The sequence below is a fragment of the Bubalus kerabau genome, chromosome 20 (genome assembly GCF_029407905.1).
Source record: "Bubalus kerabau isolate K-KA32 ecotype Philippines breed swamp buffalo chromosome 20, PCC_UOA_SB_1v2, whole genome shotgun sequence".
Taxonomy (NCBI): domain Eukaryota; kingdom Metazoa; phylum Chordata; class Mammalia; order Artiodactyla; family Bovidae; genus Bubalus; species Bubalus kerabau.
Window position 1 is genome coordinate 51,767,942 of NC_073643.1, and position 15,810 is coordinate 51,783,751.

Consider the following 15,810-nt stretch of genomic DNA (forward strand, 5'->3'; position numbering starts at 1 on the left):
AAAAATGACTCAGCTCCTGTAAGTTCCCCCAACACCCCCCAGCCCAGGGCTGGTTCTCTTCACCACCTGCTTTAGGGAACCATCTGCCAAACATCCCCCAAGTAGTTTGACTTCCCAAGGCACCACCACCAGGGCCGCTCCACTCATAAGCTGCTGGATTTGAGGATGGGCCTCAGCCCCAGGGGCAGATTGGGGAAGCTGTCAGCATGGGGGAGGCTGGCACCTTGGCTGGGTCCTCCAGCCTTCCTGTCACCTGGTGCAGTTTGCTGGGCCAGGGCCTACTCAGGGGAGGAGGGGCAGGGCAGGCAACCAGCCAGCAGGACATACCGGAGGGAAACAGGGTCAAGGCGGTCCCTTCCCCCGCGCCTGTTCCTGGCCCTTTCCTCTCTGAGGGGCAGGAGGAAGTGAGGATAAAGGGCTGGGGTGGGAGGCGGGAGCCGGTGGGAGGGATGGGGTTTATCAAGTCGCCGGCGGGCTGCCCAAAGGGCAGGAGCTGGCGCGAATAGCTTGGCTAGAGACTTACCCCGGGAAGGAGGGAGGCCGCCGACCTACTGGGCCGACGGACTCCCACACAGGTGAGCCCAGGGCAGACGACTGGTCTGCACCCTGGTACACGGCGCTCCCTCTCTCTCCTCCCAGGCGCGTGCGCAGGGAATGGGCTGGCCAAGTAGACCCGGGCCCTTTGGGGAGCTGAGGACCCCGGGGAAGCGGATTTAGGAAGAGGCAAGGAATTCTCGCTTCCATTGCAGCTCCAAGCCTGCTCCCCAGAGGGAGGGGCGTGCAGGGCAAAAAGACGGGATACCCAGCGGAAGCCCAGGGGAACCCTTCTGGCTGAGCCGGTTTTCTCTGCTGTCCGGCCAGGAACTTCTGTAAGGGTGGCAGCCTTCTCAGAGTTGAAAGGACGACTTGGGGTTCCCACAGGGCCCCCAGAGGCTGGACAGAGGGGATAGGAGCCCAAGGACTGGCCTGTCCCAGTTGCAAGTCAGGAGCAGGGGGACGCCCTACCCTCAGGGCTCGCTGGGCTTATGGGCTCCCAGCCAGGCAGGCCTAACTGCGACTCACAGCTTGTGTTACCAGGACAACCACTGCTTCCATCCAGCCCTGGATGGGCTAAGACGCGGGTGCTAGGCCCCCCAGCCCCAGACGGGCAAGGGGCGGGGATTCCCTTCCGACCAGGGTCGGGGGAGGGGAGCCCTGAACCGTAAGGGGGCGGGGCAGTACTGTCCCGGGAGATCGCAGACAGGTTGCGGGTCACCGTCCCCCCTTCCATACAAAGGGGGGCCCCAGGACTGGAGATTACACTCAGAGGTGCAGAGCCAGATTCACTACTGCCCCCAGCCAAGGCCTCAAGGTCCCACAGCACCTCCTTACGGACGAATGAGGGAACGTCACACTACCTTCATTCCCTTCCCGACCCTCGTCCTTTACGCTGTCCCTTTAAGCGGCTGGCCGCGTCGCGGAGCAGGGAGGAGTGTACCACTGGCCGCAGGTTGCGGGGGTGAACTTTAGGCTGACTTGGCGCTCGTGGCTGAGACTCCAGAAGAAAGCCCCATTTGGAGGCACCTCAGAGTCCCAGACTTATGGCTACATTCCTCGGAAGAGGATCTGGGGTCCTCGGAGCCCAAAGCGCTGTATTGGCGGCTCGAAAGTCTGGCACACCTTCCCTTCCCCGTCGCAAATCCTGCGCAGGGCCCGCCTCCGCGCTGGATTCTTAAAGGGCCGGCGGGCTGGGGTGGGGGGGCGGAGCCAGTAGAGGCGCTGAGCCGGGGCCGAACCTTGGAGGGCTGCGGGCCGGGCTGGTACGGAGATGGAGGTGGCCATGGCGCAGGTCCCGGCGGCGCCCTGCGCGAGGTGAGGGAGGGCAGTGCGAGCCGAGCTGCTGTCTCCGCGGGCTCTGTTCTGAACCCCACGGGGAGGCGGCCCAGACCGCCCCCCTTGCCGGCAGGGTTCAGCCCCCACGTGCGGGGCGGGGGCGGGGTTCCGGACAAAGGCCAGGTGGAGTGGGCTTTTACCCCCGGCCGCCTGGCCCGCGGGCACGCGCATTCCTGGTTGCGGTAGAGGGAAAGGCCGGTCTGCTGGCGCCACCGTGGGAGATCCACCACCCCTTTGTCCCCGCGGGGCCTCCACCAAGCTGGGGGAGAGTGTCTGAGCTGAGATAAAGTCTATTAGCCTCACTTTTCTGTTGGGCGGGTGCTAAAAAAGATACCAACTCGGGGCTGAGTTACAGCTTCCTAGCTACTGCAAGAGCTGTGCCTTGCCTCACCCAAATGCTGTGATTTCTCAGGACCAAAAGTTCTTCATGGGGTAGAGTGGGCCTCGGTTTGGGGCTCTCAGAAACTTTGTCCTGGGTGATACTCAGTCATGGGTGAGCCTCTGGGCAGTGAGTCCATAGCTCAATTTGTCCAGTTTCAAAGGGGTCACAGACCTAACAGCAGTGCCTGCCTAGCCATAGGCTACTTGTCCAGGAAGGAGCCCAGTGCTCCTGGCAGTGAGCTACGGGGATGTGTTGCCTGTCCTTCAGTGGCCTATGGTCTTTCAGACCTGTTATAGCTAGTAACAGAGTCTGAACAATCCTGGGCACGGTGGCCTAACGCAGCATGGGCTTTGGGAGTGTGGATGGGTTTGGGATGGATGACCTCCAGGATCCTCTAGACTTACTTGCTGTCTCCCACCTTTTTACCAGTTCCTGAGCTGGTGCCTGGCAGGTGACACTGACTTCCTGCAGCCCCCAGCATGTGGACAGGCCTGGGCCCCGCCGTCACACTGGCCCTGGTGTTGGTGGTGGCATGGGCCACGGAGCTGAAGCCCACAGCACCACCCATCTTCACGGGCCGGCCCTTTGTGGTCGCATGGGATGTGCCCACACAAGACTGTGGCCCACGCCACAAGATGCCATTGGACCCAAAGGACATGAAGGCCTTTGATGTTCAGGCCTCACCTAATGAGGGTTTTGTAAATCAGAACATCACCATCTTCTACCGTGACCGGCTGGGCATGTATCCACACTTCAATTCGGTGGGGAGGTCAGTACATGGTGGTGTGCCACAGAATGGCAGCCTCTGGGTACACCTGGAGATGCTGAAGGGACACGTGGAACACTACATTCGTACACAGGAGCCTGCAGGGCTGGCAGTCATCGACTGGGAGGACTGGCGGCCAGTATGGGTGCGCAACTGGCAGGACAAGGATGTGTACCGCCGATTATCACGCCAGTTGGTGGCCATTCGCCACCCTGATTGGCCACCAGAGCGCGTAGCCAAGGAGGCGCAGTATGAGTTTGAGTTCGCCGCACGGCAGTTCATGCTGGAGACATTGCGATTTGTCAAGGCGTTTCGGCCTCGGCACCTATGGGGCTTCTACCTCTTCCCTGACTGTTACAACCATGATTATGTGCAGAACTGGGAGACCTATACAGGCCGCTGCCCTGATGTTGAGGTCTCCCGAAATGACCAGCTGGCCTGGCTCTGGGCCGAGAGCACGGCCCTCTTCCCCTCTGTCTACCTGGAAGAGACACTGGCTTCCTCCACTCACGGCCGCAACTTTGTCAGCTTTCGTGTCCAGGAGGCTCTTCGCGTGGCTGACGTCCACCATGCCAACCATGCACTCCCGGTCTACGTCTTCACGAGGCCCACCTATAGCCGTGGACTCACAGGGCTTAGCGAGGTATGTGCCTCCCAGGGCCCTGTATTCTTCCTTGGGAAAGCACCGCAGGTTTGGGTTACCAGGGGGCCTCCTGCCTTCAAGTTTACTGACTACTCAACATCCCCTCACCTCATTCTCTCTGTAACCTTATGAGAGGGTGACATTGTTATCTCCATTTGTGGATAAGAAAATTGAGGTCCAGAGATGCTGAGAAGTGTGGCCAGAACTTCCCAGAAAATCCAGGCAGAGGAGGCACTCAGGCCTAGCATTCTGACTTTGTAGTCCATCCTGACAGATGTAGGGCTTCCCTGGTGGCTCAGACGGTAAAAAATCCACCTGCGAGGCAGGAGATCTGGGTTCGATCCCTGGGTCAGGAAGATCCCCTGGAGAAGGAAATGGAAACCCACTCCAGTATTCTGGCCTGGGAAATCCCATGGACAGAGGAGCCTGGTGGGCTACAGTCCATGGGGTTGCAAAGAGTTGGACACAACTGATAGATACATGCCAGGCTCAAGTGGTCCCTTGGCTTGAGAATCGGAGGCCAAAGAAGGGGGTGGAAATGGCTTAAACATTTAAGGAGAAAGTGCAACAGCTGCTGCCTGGGGATGAGAAGGGGAGGGCTGGGATGCAGTCGGGTGTCAGCAAATTGGTAGAGGCTAGGGCCTGCCCCCCCCATCTGTCCTTCTCACCCTGTGGTCTCATCCACTTCCCCTACAGATGGATCTCATCTCCACCATTGGTGAGAGTGCTGCCCTGGGTGCAGCCGGTGTCATCCTCTGGGGTGACGCAGGGTTTACCACCAGCAACGTAAGTAAGACCCACCCAGCCAACCAGAGCTGAGTCTGCAGGGAGAGGCAGAGCATTTGCACTTTGGCTGCAGACCTCAAAGTGCTCCCCTCCTCTGCTTCCCAAGGCAGCCCGTGTCCCAACAGAGAAGACAGGATCTACCCCCACCCCCACCCCTGCCCTTCACCCAGGAAGAGGGAGTTGTTGTCTTGATCAGCTGTTGAGTTCCACCCTGCCCCACCTGCCCTGCTGGGTTCCAGTCCCTGCCCCCACCCTCTTCTTAGAAGGATCGGGAACAGTGAGGGCTCAGGCATACGTTCGCACGGGTGTGTGCGTGCGTGCATGCACGCACGCGCTGTTAAAAGAAGGTGCAGTCACACAGTGTGGACTGAGTTTCCACATGGGCTGAGGCAGCTGACCCTCCTCCCTGTCCTCTGCCCCCAGGAGACCTGCCGACGCCTCAAGGATTATCTGACTCGGTCATTGGTACCCTATGTCGTCAATGTGTCCTGGGCTGCCCAGTACTGCAGCTGGGCCCAGTGCCATGGCCATGGGCGCTGTGTGCGCCGGGACCCCAACGCTCACACCTTCCTGCACCTCAGTGCCAGCAGCTTCCGTCTAGTGCCTAGCCACGCACCTGATGAGCCGCGGCTGCGACCAGAGGGGGAACTCAGTTGGGCCGACCGAAACCACCTACAGACGCACTTTCGCTGCCAGTGCTACTTAGGCTGGGGCGGTGAGCAATGCCAGTGGGACCGCAGGCGGGCAGCTGGGGGTGCCAGTGGGGCCTGGGCTGGGTCCCACCTCACTGGCCTGCTGGCAGTGGCAGTCCTGGCCTTCACCTAGACTTTGTAAGGGTCTCTCACCCAGCTGCCAGGCCAGCTGGCCTCTGCCACAAGGGGTCTGTCAGGCATGTAGGAGCCTGCAAGGGGTGGACAAACCAGAGTCTGGAGGGGCAGAGCCCTCTGGGATGCCCGGTAGGATGTCCTTACCAGCTCCTACCCCCTGTTCTAAGGGGGAGGGGCAGTCCCCTGGACGGCCCCGTCTCTCCCTGCCAGAGAGGAAGAGGGGCACAGCTGGGCCGGGGAGGACCTGACCCTACTCCCCTGCCCCTGGATAGTTTATTATTATTATTTTGGGGTCTCTTTTGTAAATTAAATATAAAACAACTGCTTCTTTGCTTGGACTGTCCGTGCCTGGGCCAGGGCATGTGAGAGTGCTTTCAGGCTCTTCCAAATAAGGTTTGAGCTCAGAAGTGTCTCTGTGAGACTCTCTGCTGGGGACTTCTCATCTATAACACACTTTCACTGGGATCTGCAGGCCTGAGCTGCCCGCTCTAGCTGTCCTGCCAGGGCATTGGCCACTGGGAGCGGAGGGACTCCCTTTCTACCCCAATAGCAAGGACCTGACTTTCTCCACATTGACTGGAAAGCGACTGGGTCCAGCCTTCTGTGGGCAGGGCCCTTGTGCTGCTCCTAAATGGTGCCGTATCCCCAGCTGGGTTGGTGCCAGTCTCCTCGCCTCGCCCACCCAGGGAGAAAATGGGAAATGGATGTTTGATCTTCCCTGGCTGGGCAGGTAGCCAGATCGCTCCTCCCTGCTATTCTCAAAGGCAAGGGCGTGTCCACTCCCTGTTCTCAAGGGCAGTGGACTTCAGCCACACGCACCTCTCCCCATCTGGGTCAGAGTCCTCCATCGGGTATGGTCAGGGGAAGGCCAACAGGGCACCAGGATCTGAATCATGAGGCCCACTCCCTGTTCCACTGCAAAGATGTATGATGGGGTGAGCGGGGGGCCATCCTCAACAGGCAGCCCTGGCCTGGCCATGAGAGAGCATGGCTTTTCCCCAGCTGTCCCAGGGGAGAGAAGGAGCGGCTGGAGCAGTCAGACCTGCTTCACTTCCTCTGCTTCTGTTGTGAGTTACCCTGGGTGGGGCGCTGCCCCTCCCTCCAGCCCTGGACCCACACCTGGATTCCTCCCATCCATATCAGTGAGGACTGAGCCCCTGCCCTCAGCTGACCCCGACTCTGGGGAGACAGACTCAGAAAACGGCCACGAGGTGAGGAGGGCACCCCTGCTCGGAAGTCTTGACGCCACCACTGGGACTCAGGAAGCAGCCTCGAGGAAGGGCTTTCTACACTGAGTTTTGAACGAGGGGGACAGTGATGCTGGGAACGAAGCATGGGCAGTCTGGAGGAAGACAGAGCACAAAGGGGGCTGCAGGATTAGAGGCGGGGGTGTGTCTGGGGGTCTGCCACAGGCCTCTCTCGAGTGGCAGCAGGCCTGATTTTGTCTGAGGGCAGTGACTGCCACCTGTTCAGTGAAGGCGCTGAGCCACACGCATGCCAGGGCTGGGCGGGGTGCACCCCGGAACCACACCAACAAAGACAGCCATCCTCAGGGGCAGTTGTTTAGTCACGGAGCTGTATCCAGCCCTTTTGTGACGCCATGGACTGTAGCCTGCCAGGCCCCTCTGTCCATAGGATTTCCCAGGCAAGAATATGGGAGTGGGTTGCCGTTTACTTCTCCAGGGGATCTTTCCAACCTGTCTCCTGCGTTGATTCTTTACCACTGAGCCCCCGGGGAAGCCCATATATTCAGGGGTATGAGGGTGTAAAGGGAGATGCACAGTGGATGCTAAGACCAAGTCAGACACTGGATAGTGGAGAATGTTCCACAGAGAAGCATGCAGGCAAGAGGAGGGTGTGGTTAGAGCTTGGGGAAGCCATCCCCCCAAACCCAGAGAATGCTGGTGGGCTGGATTGTGCCGATTGCAGCCACAGGTTTCTGGGGGTAATGTAGGAGTTACCTCAGTTTCAGGAGGTAGGGTGGAACTTTGGGGAGAGGGGGTCAGGGGCTACCTTAATCGTTTCCTGTGCCCTCAGCCCTTGGGAGTTGTGCCAAGCTCTCTCATACTAAAGCTTATCCCTCAGGGACCCTGCATTCTGAACAGAGTCCCCAGCTACCACTGTCGTCGTTAGATCCCATGCTTGGGTCTGGCTGGTGTGCTCACAGCCCCCAACACTGGGGCCCTCCTCCCCTTCAGCCCTGCCCGCTTCATCCTAGCCAGCCTAGAGGACCAGTCCAGACGGCAGCCAACTGTGTCCCTGCTGCAGTAACCACCGTGCTGGGGGGCCATAAGCTCAAGTTCAGACTGGGCTGTAGACCCAGGCAGCGCGTTCCCCTGGACCAGGGATGTGATGCTTCCTTCACCCAAGTTGGGCAGGCAAGCCTGGGCCTGAGCACCTCGAAGGTCTCAGTTACTAGCGTCTGAATCAGCAAACAAGGGAAATCACAAAGGAAAGAACAAGTGTGTCATCACTGATACCCTCGTGCTCCTCCGCGTGGCCACAGAGGCATGGGGTTGCGTGGTCATACGACAACAGGGTCTCAAACACACCAGGTCCTGGGCACCGGGTCCCACACTTGCACATGCCCACTCTCCTGGAGTTTGTGGAGAGGCCCAGATGGTCACTAACTGGAGCCTCATAAAGGCACAGCCGCTGAGCCAGCACGCACACTAAGAGTGACGGCGCAGCCCTGACTTCAGACACAGGTCCCTAAAGCAGGGGCGACTTACCCACTAGGCACAGCAGGCACAGGGCCACAATAAGTATACAGGCCCACAAAAAATGTTTGAATTGTAATCAGAAGAAAAAATATAGTAATATAATGAATGCAGTCTAGATTATACTGTCCTTATACCAATTTAGTTGTTTTTTACTACAAGGTTGTGAGAGCTTAGTTCCCTAATCTGAAGCCCTGCCCCTTGCATTGGAAGGGCAGGGTCTTAGCCACTGGACCACCAGGGAATTCCCTTAAAATGTTTTTTTTTTATGAAAGGGGTCAACAAAAGCGAAAGTGCCTAGTGCCCACAGATGTCATAATTCAACTCTGTGGGGAAAGCACCCAGACTCCAGTATTACAGACAAGCCTGCCCAGTGGGTTCTGCCACCGAGACAGACCCCACGCACTGCCTCCACTTGCACCCCATCCCAAATAAACCCACCCCAGTCCTGACACACAAAGCCCAGCCCCAGTGCTGACAGAGTGGGAGGGGCCACTTCCGGCCCAGTCCCACCTCCTACCAAGGGCTTTTTTTTTTTTTTTTTTTGCTAGGCGTGCAGGGGTGGCTCAGCTGTCTGGCCCAGCCCTCTCACCCAGGGCCCGCCCATCAGCCCGCCCCCAAACTGGGTGGAGTGACCCCCTACAAAAGCTCAGCGTTTCCAGCAGCAGTTTTCTTCCAAGAGTGTTGGTGCGTCTGGTGCCAGAGTTAAGGAACAGAATCTTGCTGATGCCTGCACAGGCCCTCACCCTGGGGTCAGGAAGTTTGGAGAATGAGGCCTTTCAGCCTTGAGGTCAGCAGGGACAAGCGGGCAGACTGGAGGGTGTACAGAAGGGCTGGGTTGACCTTTCCTGCGGCACTGAGCGTCCCCTTCTCCAATGGCTGGCCAGGATTCCTGGCGGAAGAGACAGGGAAGCCCCTGCCTCCATCCGTCGGCCAGCCTTGGGGCTGAGGGCCTGGCTCTCAGCCACGCTTCTCAGGACAGATGTCATGGCTTCTATGGCCCCTGGGGAATTGGGGGTGGGCGAGCTTAAGCCAATACAAGACCTGTAAGGGGGACCGAGGCCGGCCCAAGAGGCAAGTCGAGTGCGCCCTCTAGTGGCTCTGTTCCCCTCAATGCCTCTCCTTTGCCCTCTGACCACCCTGAGCCCTGCAGGTCCATACTTACCTGAAGCTAGAGCAGAAGTGGATTAATAAGGGACTTGTCCTGCCTGCCCTCAGTAGGGGTCAGAGAGTTCAAGGCCTACTCTCTGCTTTGCCTTCCCTGGCCAGGTTTCCCTACACCTGCCCTGGGCTATGGCAGCCCACTTGCTTCCTGTCTGCACCCTCTTCCTGAACTTGCTCAGCATGACCCAAGGCTCCCGGGACCCTGTAGTCCCCAACCAGCCCTTCACTACCATCTGGAACGCCAACACCGAGTGGTGTATGAAGAAACACGGTGTGGACGTAGACATCAGTATCTTTGATGTGGTGACCAACCCGGGGCAGACCTTCCGCGGCCCTAACATGACCATTTTCTACAGCTCCCAGCTGGGTACCTACCCTTACTATACATCTGCTGGGGAGCCTGTGTTTGGTGGCCTGCCCCAGAATGCCAGCCTGAATGCCCACCTGGCCCACACATTCCAGGACATCCTGGCTGCCATGCCTGAGCCTCACTTCTCAGGGCTCGCAGTCATTGACTGGGAGGCATGGCGCCCACGCTGGGCCTTCAACTGGGACACCAAGGACATTTACCGGCAGCGCTCACGGGCATTGGTACAGAAGCAGCACCCAGACTGGCTAGCTCCTCGGGTGGAGGCCGCAGCTCAGGACCAGTTTGAGGGGGCTGCAGAGGAGTGGATGGCAGGCACCCTCAAGCTGGGACAAGCACTGCGCCCTCAGGGCCTCTGGGGCTTCTATAATTTCCCTGAGTGCTACAACTATGACTTTAAAAGTCCCAACTATACCGGCCAGTGTCCACTAAACATCCGTGCCCAGAATGACCAGCTCGGGTGGCTGTGGGGCCAGAGCCATGCCCTCTACCCCAGCATCTACCTGCCTGCAGCACTGGAGGGCACGAAGAAGACACAGATGTTCGTGCAGCACCGTGTGGCTGAGGCATTCCGTGTGGCAGCGGGTGCGGGGGACCCCAAGCTGCCAGTGCTGCCCTACATGCAGCTCTTCTATGACATGACTAACCACTTTCTGCCCACGGTGAGTCTCCTGTGACCCTGCCCACCCGGGACCTACCTTGCCAGGCCTTAGTCCAGCACCTGAGGCCACACAGCCCCGGGGCACTTTAGCCTCGGGGCACCTTCATCCATTCCCTTTCACATTCTTTGAGCACCTCCTGTGTGCCAAGTTCTGTGCTAGGCACAGACAATTCAACGTTCTTCAGAAAGAAATTGTCCCTGCCTGCATGGCATTCACAGGCTAGAGGGAGGCCAGGCTTGCCTCTGGCCACCAAGGCTAGAGCAGCCCCCGGTGGGGGTTATGAATTATTTGTCCCATCCAGTAGTGATACAGCAGCCTGCTGTGGCAAGCCAGGGAGGCCCCCTTGGAGCTATTCTGTCCTTTCCTCAGGAGGAGCTGGAACACAGCCTGGGGGAGAGTGCAGCCCAGGGTGCAGCGGGAGTGGTGCTCTGGGTGAGCTGGGCGAACACAAGCACCAAGGTGAGCTCAGGTCCAGGATGGGGGTGAGGGTGGGGGTGGGGGTGGGGCTGCCAGGGGAGACCCCAGCCCACCTTTTACTCCTGCAGCCTTGGCTGGCCAGGAGGCAAGTGCTTCAGTGTCCTAGGTGGACCCATGCATGGCCACGGTGTCCCTGATGCGCCCCTCCCCACCTAGGAATCATGCCAGGCCATCAAGGAGTATGTGGACACGACGCTGGGACCCTCCATCCTGAATGTGACCAGCGGGGCTCGTCTGTGCAGTCAGGTCCTATGCTCCGGCCATGGCCGTTGTGCCCGGCGCCCCAGTTACCCCAAGGCCCGCCTCATCCTCAACTCCACCAGTTTTTCCATCAAGCCTACGCCTGGTGGTGGGCCCCTGACCCTACAAGGTGCCCTCTCGCTCGAGGATCGGTTGCGGATGGCAGTGGAATTCGAATGTCGCTGCTACCGTGGGTGGAGGGGGACACGGTGTGAGCAGTGGGGCATGTGGTGATTGGCATGGGCACACACTGAATACCTGATGCAAGCTGGGCCTGGCTAGGTAGGGCTTTCCCAAGTCCAGGCAGTCACAGGAGTCATGGTTACAGTCAGAAGTCCACTCGGCCAGTGTCATGAGCATACACCAGTGTGCACACCTGCTTACAGACCAAGATAGCTGCATAAGGACACGGTGTGAGCAGTGGGGCATGTGCTGATTGGCATGGGCACACACTGAGTACCTGATGCAATCTGGGCCTGGCTAGGGCTTTCCCAAGTTCAGGCAGTCACAGGAGTCATGGTTAGGCATCCAGTCACAGGAGTCATGTCAGGCATCCACCCGACAGAGTCAAAAATACTTCCTCCGGAGACACTGAGTCAGTCTTCAAACAGAAGCAGTCACAAGCACTGACATTCGGGACTTCCCTGGCCATCCAGTGGTTAAGACGAGGAGCTTCCACTGCAGGGGGCACGGGCGGAGACTAAGATCACGCATGCTAAGTGGTGCAGTTAAACAAATAACAAATAAATAAACTGACATTCACTGGGCATCTACTCTTTCCTAGTCCTGTGCTAAGCATTTTAAGTAGGCTAACTTAATTGTGCAATCCTAACACGACGCTGTGAGGAAACTGAGGCACACCCAGGGAGGGTAAGCACTTTCCCCAAGGTTGCACAGCCAGAAAACAGAGCAGCTGAGATTCAAGCCCGGGCTGCCTGGCCAGAGAGGTACAACCTTTTGTCTCCTACTGATAAGTCGATGGTAACCAGCTCTGCACTGCACTCTGAATCCGCTCAGAGGATTCTAACTTCAAAAGCTGTTTGTTGAGGGCCTAAAACGTCCAGGCGCTGGTATCCAGAGGGTACAGGAAAAGTTCTTTTCTCTCACTCAGATCTGATGTGTGTCCGAGGGCGGCTGCTTCCCAGTGTGGGGCCCAAATTTGAAGTAGAAGCTCCACTTGATTGTTTTCCACGCCGCGCAGGAGGGATAGCGTGAGCCCAGACAAAACTAAACTTTGGGCGAGACCTATTAGGCTGGGGCGGGGCGAGGACGGAAGCCCAGCCAACCCGAGATGGAGTCGGGCTCACTGGGAGCGAGGCCAGGATAAACTAGGGTGGGAGGAACAGAGCTAGAGGCCGGGTAAAGACCCAGTCTGCGTCTGGTCGGTGTTATGACCCGCCGGGCCAGGGGCGGGGCCTAAGCGGAGGTACGGGGCGGCCGGGGCGGGGCCTGGCCGCCCGGAAGACCCCGGACTAGGCTGTGTGCCGCGGGCCGGGACAGCTGCAGTTCGTCCGCCCCACCGCTAGGGGATGAGCGCCGAGAGCCGGAGGGGTCCGAGCCAGAGACAACGAGATACCGATCCAGGAGAAGCGAGGACGCGGAGCATCCCGGAGCCCGGCAACAACATGTCAGTACTACCCCGTTCCCTGCGCGGCGTTCGTCTTCACTGTCCCCCCTCTCTCCCCGTCCGCTCCACGCGGACAGTTCTCAAGTTGACTAGCCGCCCCGCACGCCCTCCTTGCGTCTGTCGTTCCCTCCCAAAGCATGCCGAGCCACACCTGCCCAGAGTCTAGGTTCCGAAACCAACGCCCCCCCCAGACTCCACGGTTTGTCACCCACTGGGAGGAAGAGGGAAATCGAGGCAAGAGAGACTGCCGCCTCTGTCGGTGGACCCGGGAACCCCGCCCCACAGTGGGTTGGGGTCGGCATACAAGGGGTTAAGTCTGTGGGGGAAGTCTGGGGTTCCAGGCCCAGGGGGCGGATCCTGGGGCTTCCTCCCTCCAGGTCCAGGGGTGCAGCTGCTGCGGAGGTGGCTGATGCAGGTGAGAGGCTTATAGCCCTCTGAGTGTGAGGGAAGGGGGCTGCCTGTTAACTGACCAGTGTGAAATTGGCCTCAAGCTCACAAGTCTTCCTGGGGAGGTGGGGATGGGGAGGGAGCCAGCGCATCCCCTCTGAAGCAGGTGAGTAGAAAGATGGGGCCCAGAGGCCACCTGTCGCTAGAAATCCCCCAGCATAGACCCTCCTGCCAGCAGAACCTGAGGTGGGATGGGCAAGCAATGGAGTTTGGGGGCAGGAGGTCTGAGCCCCCAATCTGCTAGCCGTTAGACATCCCTGTGGGTGTAGGAAGGAAGCTGTGGTTCTTATCTAGAGTGGCTACGAAACAGACCAGTGGGGAACCAGGCTTGCAGGAGCCACGTTGCTGTATGAGCCAGGCCACTTCTGAGGGGCAGTTGGGTCCATATGCAATCAAAGTGTACCGAGCTGGGCCGTTTTGGGGAGGGAGCCATGGACTCTGTCCCCTAGGCAGGGAAAGCAGTCCAGGGAGGGGAAATTTGAGCCTGATGGGTGGGTGAATGGCAACCCAGGATCTGTTAAGTGGCCAGCATGGCCCAGATGTTCAAAAAGGCTAGGACTTAGAGTAGGGAGTAGGGAGAGGGGAGTTCCTGGGGTAGCTGTTTTTTCTCCAAAGGTAACCTGAGGTTAAAGCAGGGGGTTGTGGCATCTAGTCTGCATGTTCTGTCTGATGGCTAGCCAGCTGCAATGGTGTAGGGCTGGATCTACTGTCCTGGGGAGGACAAAGTGGTAGCCAGAGCAGGCTGGGGCCAGGCCTCCTGAGTTCTTGGGCCCAGCCCTAGCCTTTAGCCCTCAGCCTCCATCAGTATAAGGCAGAGCACCCTGGACCCATCCCCTGTGCTCTCCATCTGAATCAGCGCCTCCAAGTATAAGGGATGGGATCCTCCAGGTCACCTGGGCCATCAGATGAGATCCAGGATGCATGGCCCCCCCTAGCACTTTGTCAGGCACTCCCTGCCCCAACCCCATCCTCCCTTCTGGCACAACCCAGCATGGCTGTTATCCACAGGAGCAGCAACCTTGTGGTCTGAGGAGATCCCACAGCCTGGAGACTGTGGCCTTAATCCCCTGCCTGGCCCTGAGCCATCTGTACCCCAGGAGGTGACCCTGGCTCCTGACTCAGCTGGGCCTGGGTCCTACATGTAGGCGAGAACTGACTCTGAGCCCTGGCTGAGGCACGCTGATCCATAGCCTAGACACTGTGCACCAGGTGGGGCCGATCCTGAGTACCAGCCCAGCCCAACTGACTCTGGATCCTGCATGCCAGCCAGAGGTGACCCTGAGATCCAGCCTGGCCAAGCCGACCCTGGATCCTACACACCAGCCAGAGCTGACCCTGAGCCCCAGGCTAGCTGAGCTGACCCTGGTTTCCACATGCCATTCAGAGATGACCCTCAGTTCTGGTTCAGCTCAGCTGACCCTGGATCATGCACACCAGCCAGAGGAGACCCCAGTCCCCAACCTGGTTGAGCTGACCCTGGAGCCTGTGCACTGCCGACCCGAACTCCTGGATGCCTGTGCCGACCTCATCAACGAGCAGTGGCCCCGCAGCCGTGCCTCCCGCCTCCACTCCTTGGGCCAGTCCTCAGACGCCTTCCCTCTCTGCTTGATGCTGCTAAGCCCCCGACCCACGCCAGAGGCAGCCCCCATTGTGGTGGGCCATGCCCGCCTGTCCCGGGTGCTGGACCGGCCCCAAAGCCTTCTAGTGGAGACCGTGGTGGTGGCCCGGGCACTGAGGGGCCGTGGTTTTGGCCGCCGTCTCATGGAGGGCCTCGAAGCCTTTGCTCGGGCCCGGGGCTTCCGCCGGCTACACCTCACCACCCATGACCAGCTGCACTTTTATGCCCATCTGGGCTACCAGCTGGGTGAGCCAGTGCAGGGCCTGGTCTTCACCAGCCGGCGACTGCCTGCCACCCTGCTCAATGCCTTCCCCAGGGCCCCCTTTCCCCGGTCACCCTGCAAGGTCACCCCTAGCCTGACTGCCCAAGCTGCCCCAAGAGTCCCCAAGGGGTCATCATCACTGCCACCCCCTCCCCTGCCTGAACCCCTGACCAGCTTACCCCCACCTCCAGCAGGGCCCCCTCCACAAAGCCTCCTGGAGACACAATACCAAGACCTGAGAGGACGCCCCATATTTTGGATGGAGAAAGACATCTGAGGCTATTCCCAGGGCAAGATGCTGTCTTTCTGGGTCAGTTGACTGCCCACAACAGTAGCAGCTTCAGCCCACTGGCCATCGCTCAGCTTCTAGCCCCTGAGGGCAGCTTCCTGAGGCATGTTTCCTGAGTGCCAGTGGAGATGGCACCATGGCTGTGGCTCAGAGCTCTGTGGCTGAATAAAGGCTTGTTGGGTGTGTCTGTGACAGTGTATTTGTTGACCCCCACCCTCATCTCCCAGTCGTTTCTTAGGTCCGCTATCCCTGCAGGAGCCCCCTAGCGCACCTTGGCCTCAGGGCCATGGATGGAGGGCAAGCCCTTGCTTCTCTCACTCTGCCTGCCTCAGGCGTCAAGGTGTTTCTTTCTTTCCACCTTCACTCATCACCGTTCGCTGAGCACCTGCTGTGTGACAGACCCTGGACTGGACACAGGCAGGGAGGAACTAGACAGATACGGTCTCAGCTCAAGGGATAGGGCAGGCGTAGAGTGACAGGGCCTCTGCTGGGATAGTGGGAGCTCAAATGTCCTCACCGCACTTGGCCAGAAGATGATGTCATAGCAGAGACCTGAGTGCTAAGTAGAAATTAAGTCAGGCAGAGTGGAGGTTGAGTGTTCTTGGGGCAGGAAACAAAATGGGCAGAGGGAAAAATGAGAGCTGAGGGTGGGAGAGGTGTC

At 59.1% G+C, this 15,810-nt stretch overlaps 3 protein-coding genes across 6 annotated transcripts; all 3 read left to right on the forward strand.

Annotated features, from left to right (window-relative positions):
- The first annotated feature begins 450 nt into the window (after positions 1-450).
- HYAL2 (hyaluronidase 2) lies at positions 451-5,600 on the forward strand. 2 transcript variants are annotated; one of them, XM_055558105.1, is made up of 4 exons: positions 451-575; positions 2,684-3,663; positions 4,360-4,449; positions 4,873-5,600. In XM_055558105.1, exons 2-4 carry the CDS (start codon positions 2,734-2,736, stop codon positions 5,272-5,274), a joined length of 1,422 nt encoding a protein of 473 aa, XP_055414080.1. In that variant the 5' UTR covers positions 451-575; positions 2,684-2,733; the 3' UTR covers positions 5,275-5,600. The 2 variants fall into 2 exon arrangements, with proteins under 2 accessions (XP_055414080.1, XP_055414079.1); XM_055558104.1 differs by lacking the exon at positions 451-575 and adding an exon at positions 1,732-1,851.
- A 2,960-nt stretch (positions 5,601-8,560) lies between these two features.
- Positions 8,561-15,336, forward strand: HYAL1 (hyaluronidase 1). 3 transcript variants are annotated; one of them, XM_055557094.1, is made up of 5 exons: positions 8,564-8,786; positions 9,266-10,189; positions 10,559-10,648; positions 10,823-12,533; positions 15,055-15,336. In XM_055557094.1, exons 1-4 carry the CDS (start codon positions 8,766-8,768, stop codon positions 11,138-11,140), a joined length of 1,353 nt encoding a protein of 450 aa, XP_055413069.1. In that variant the 5' UTR covers positions 8,564-8,765; the 3' UTR covers positions 11,141-12,533; positions 15,055-15,336. The 3 variants fall into 3 exon arrangements, with proteins under 3 accessions (XP_055413070.1, XP_055413069.1, XP_055413071.1); XM_055557096.1 differs by lacking the exon at positions 15,055-15,336 and having other exon boundaries at positions 8,567-8,786; positions 10,041-10,189; positions 10,823-11,673; XM_055557095.1 differs by lacking the exons at positions 10,559-10,648; positions 15,055-15,336 and having other exon boundaries at positions 8,561-8,786; positions 10,823-11,673.
- NAA80 (N-alpha-acetyltransferase 80, NatH catalytic subunit) lies at positions 12,393-15,336 on the forward strand. The gene is given in 3 exon segments (XM_055557104.1): positions 12,393-12,533; positions 13,989-14,269; positions 14,271-15,336. Coding segments are annotated over 2 exon segments (897 nt in total). The 5' UTR covers positions 12,393-12,533; positions 13,989-14,239; the 3' UTR covers positions 15,138-15,336.
- Positions 15,337-15,810: the final 474 nt, after the last annotated feature.

Bases quoted from the DNA above. Each gene is read 5' to 3' on its own strand.
- HYAL2 (XM_055558105.1), top strand. From the start codon at position 2,734: ATGTGGACAGGCCTGGGCCCCGCCGTCACACTGGCCCTGGTGTTGGTG. The intron at 3,664-4,359 runs GTATGTGCCTCC...CTTCCCCTACAG, and splicing joins GACTCACAGGGCTTAGCGAG to ATGGATCTCATCTCCACCAT. The intron at 4,450-4,872 runs GTAAGTAAGACC...CTCTGCCCCCAG, and splicing joins CAGGGTTTACCACCAGCAAC to GAGACCTGCCGACGCCTCAA.
- HYAL1 (XM_055557094.1), top strand. From the start codon at position 8,766: ATGAGGCCTTTCAGCCTTGAG. The intron at 8,787-9,265 runs GTCAGCAGGGAC...TTCCCTGGCCAG, and splicing joins TGAGGCCTTTCAGCCTTGAG to GTTTCCCTACACCTGCCCTG. The intron at 10,649-10,822 runs GTGAGCTCAGGT...CTCCCCACCTAG, and splicing joins GGGCGAACACAAGCACCAAG to GAATCATGCCAGGCCATCAA.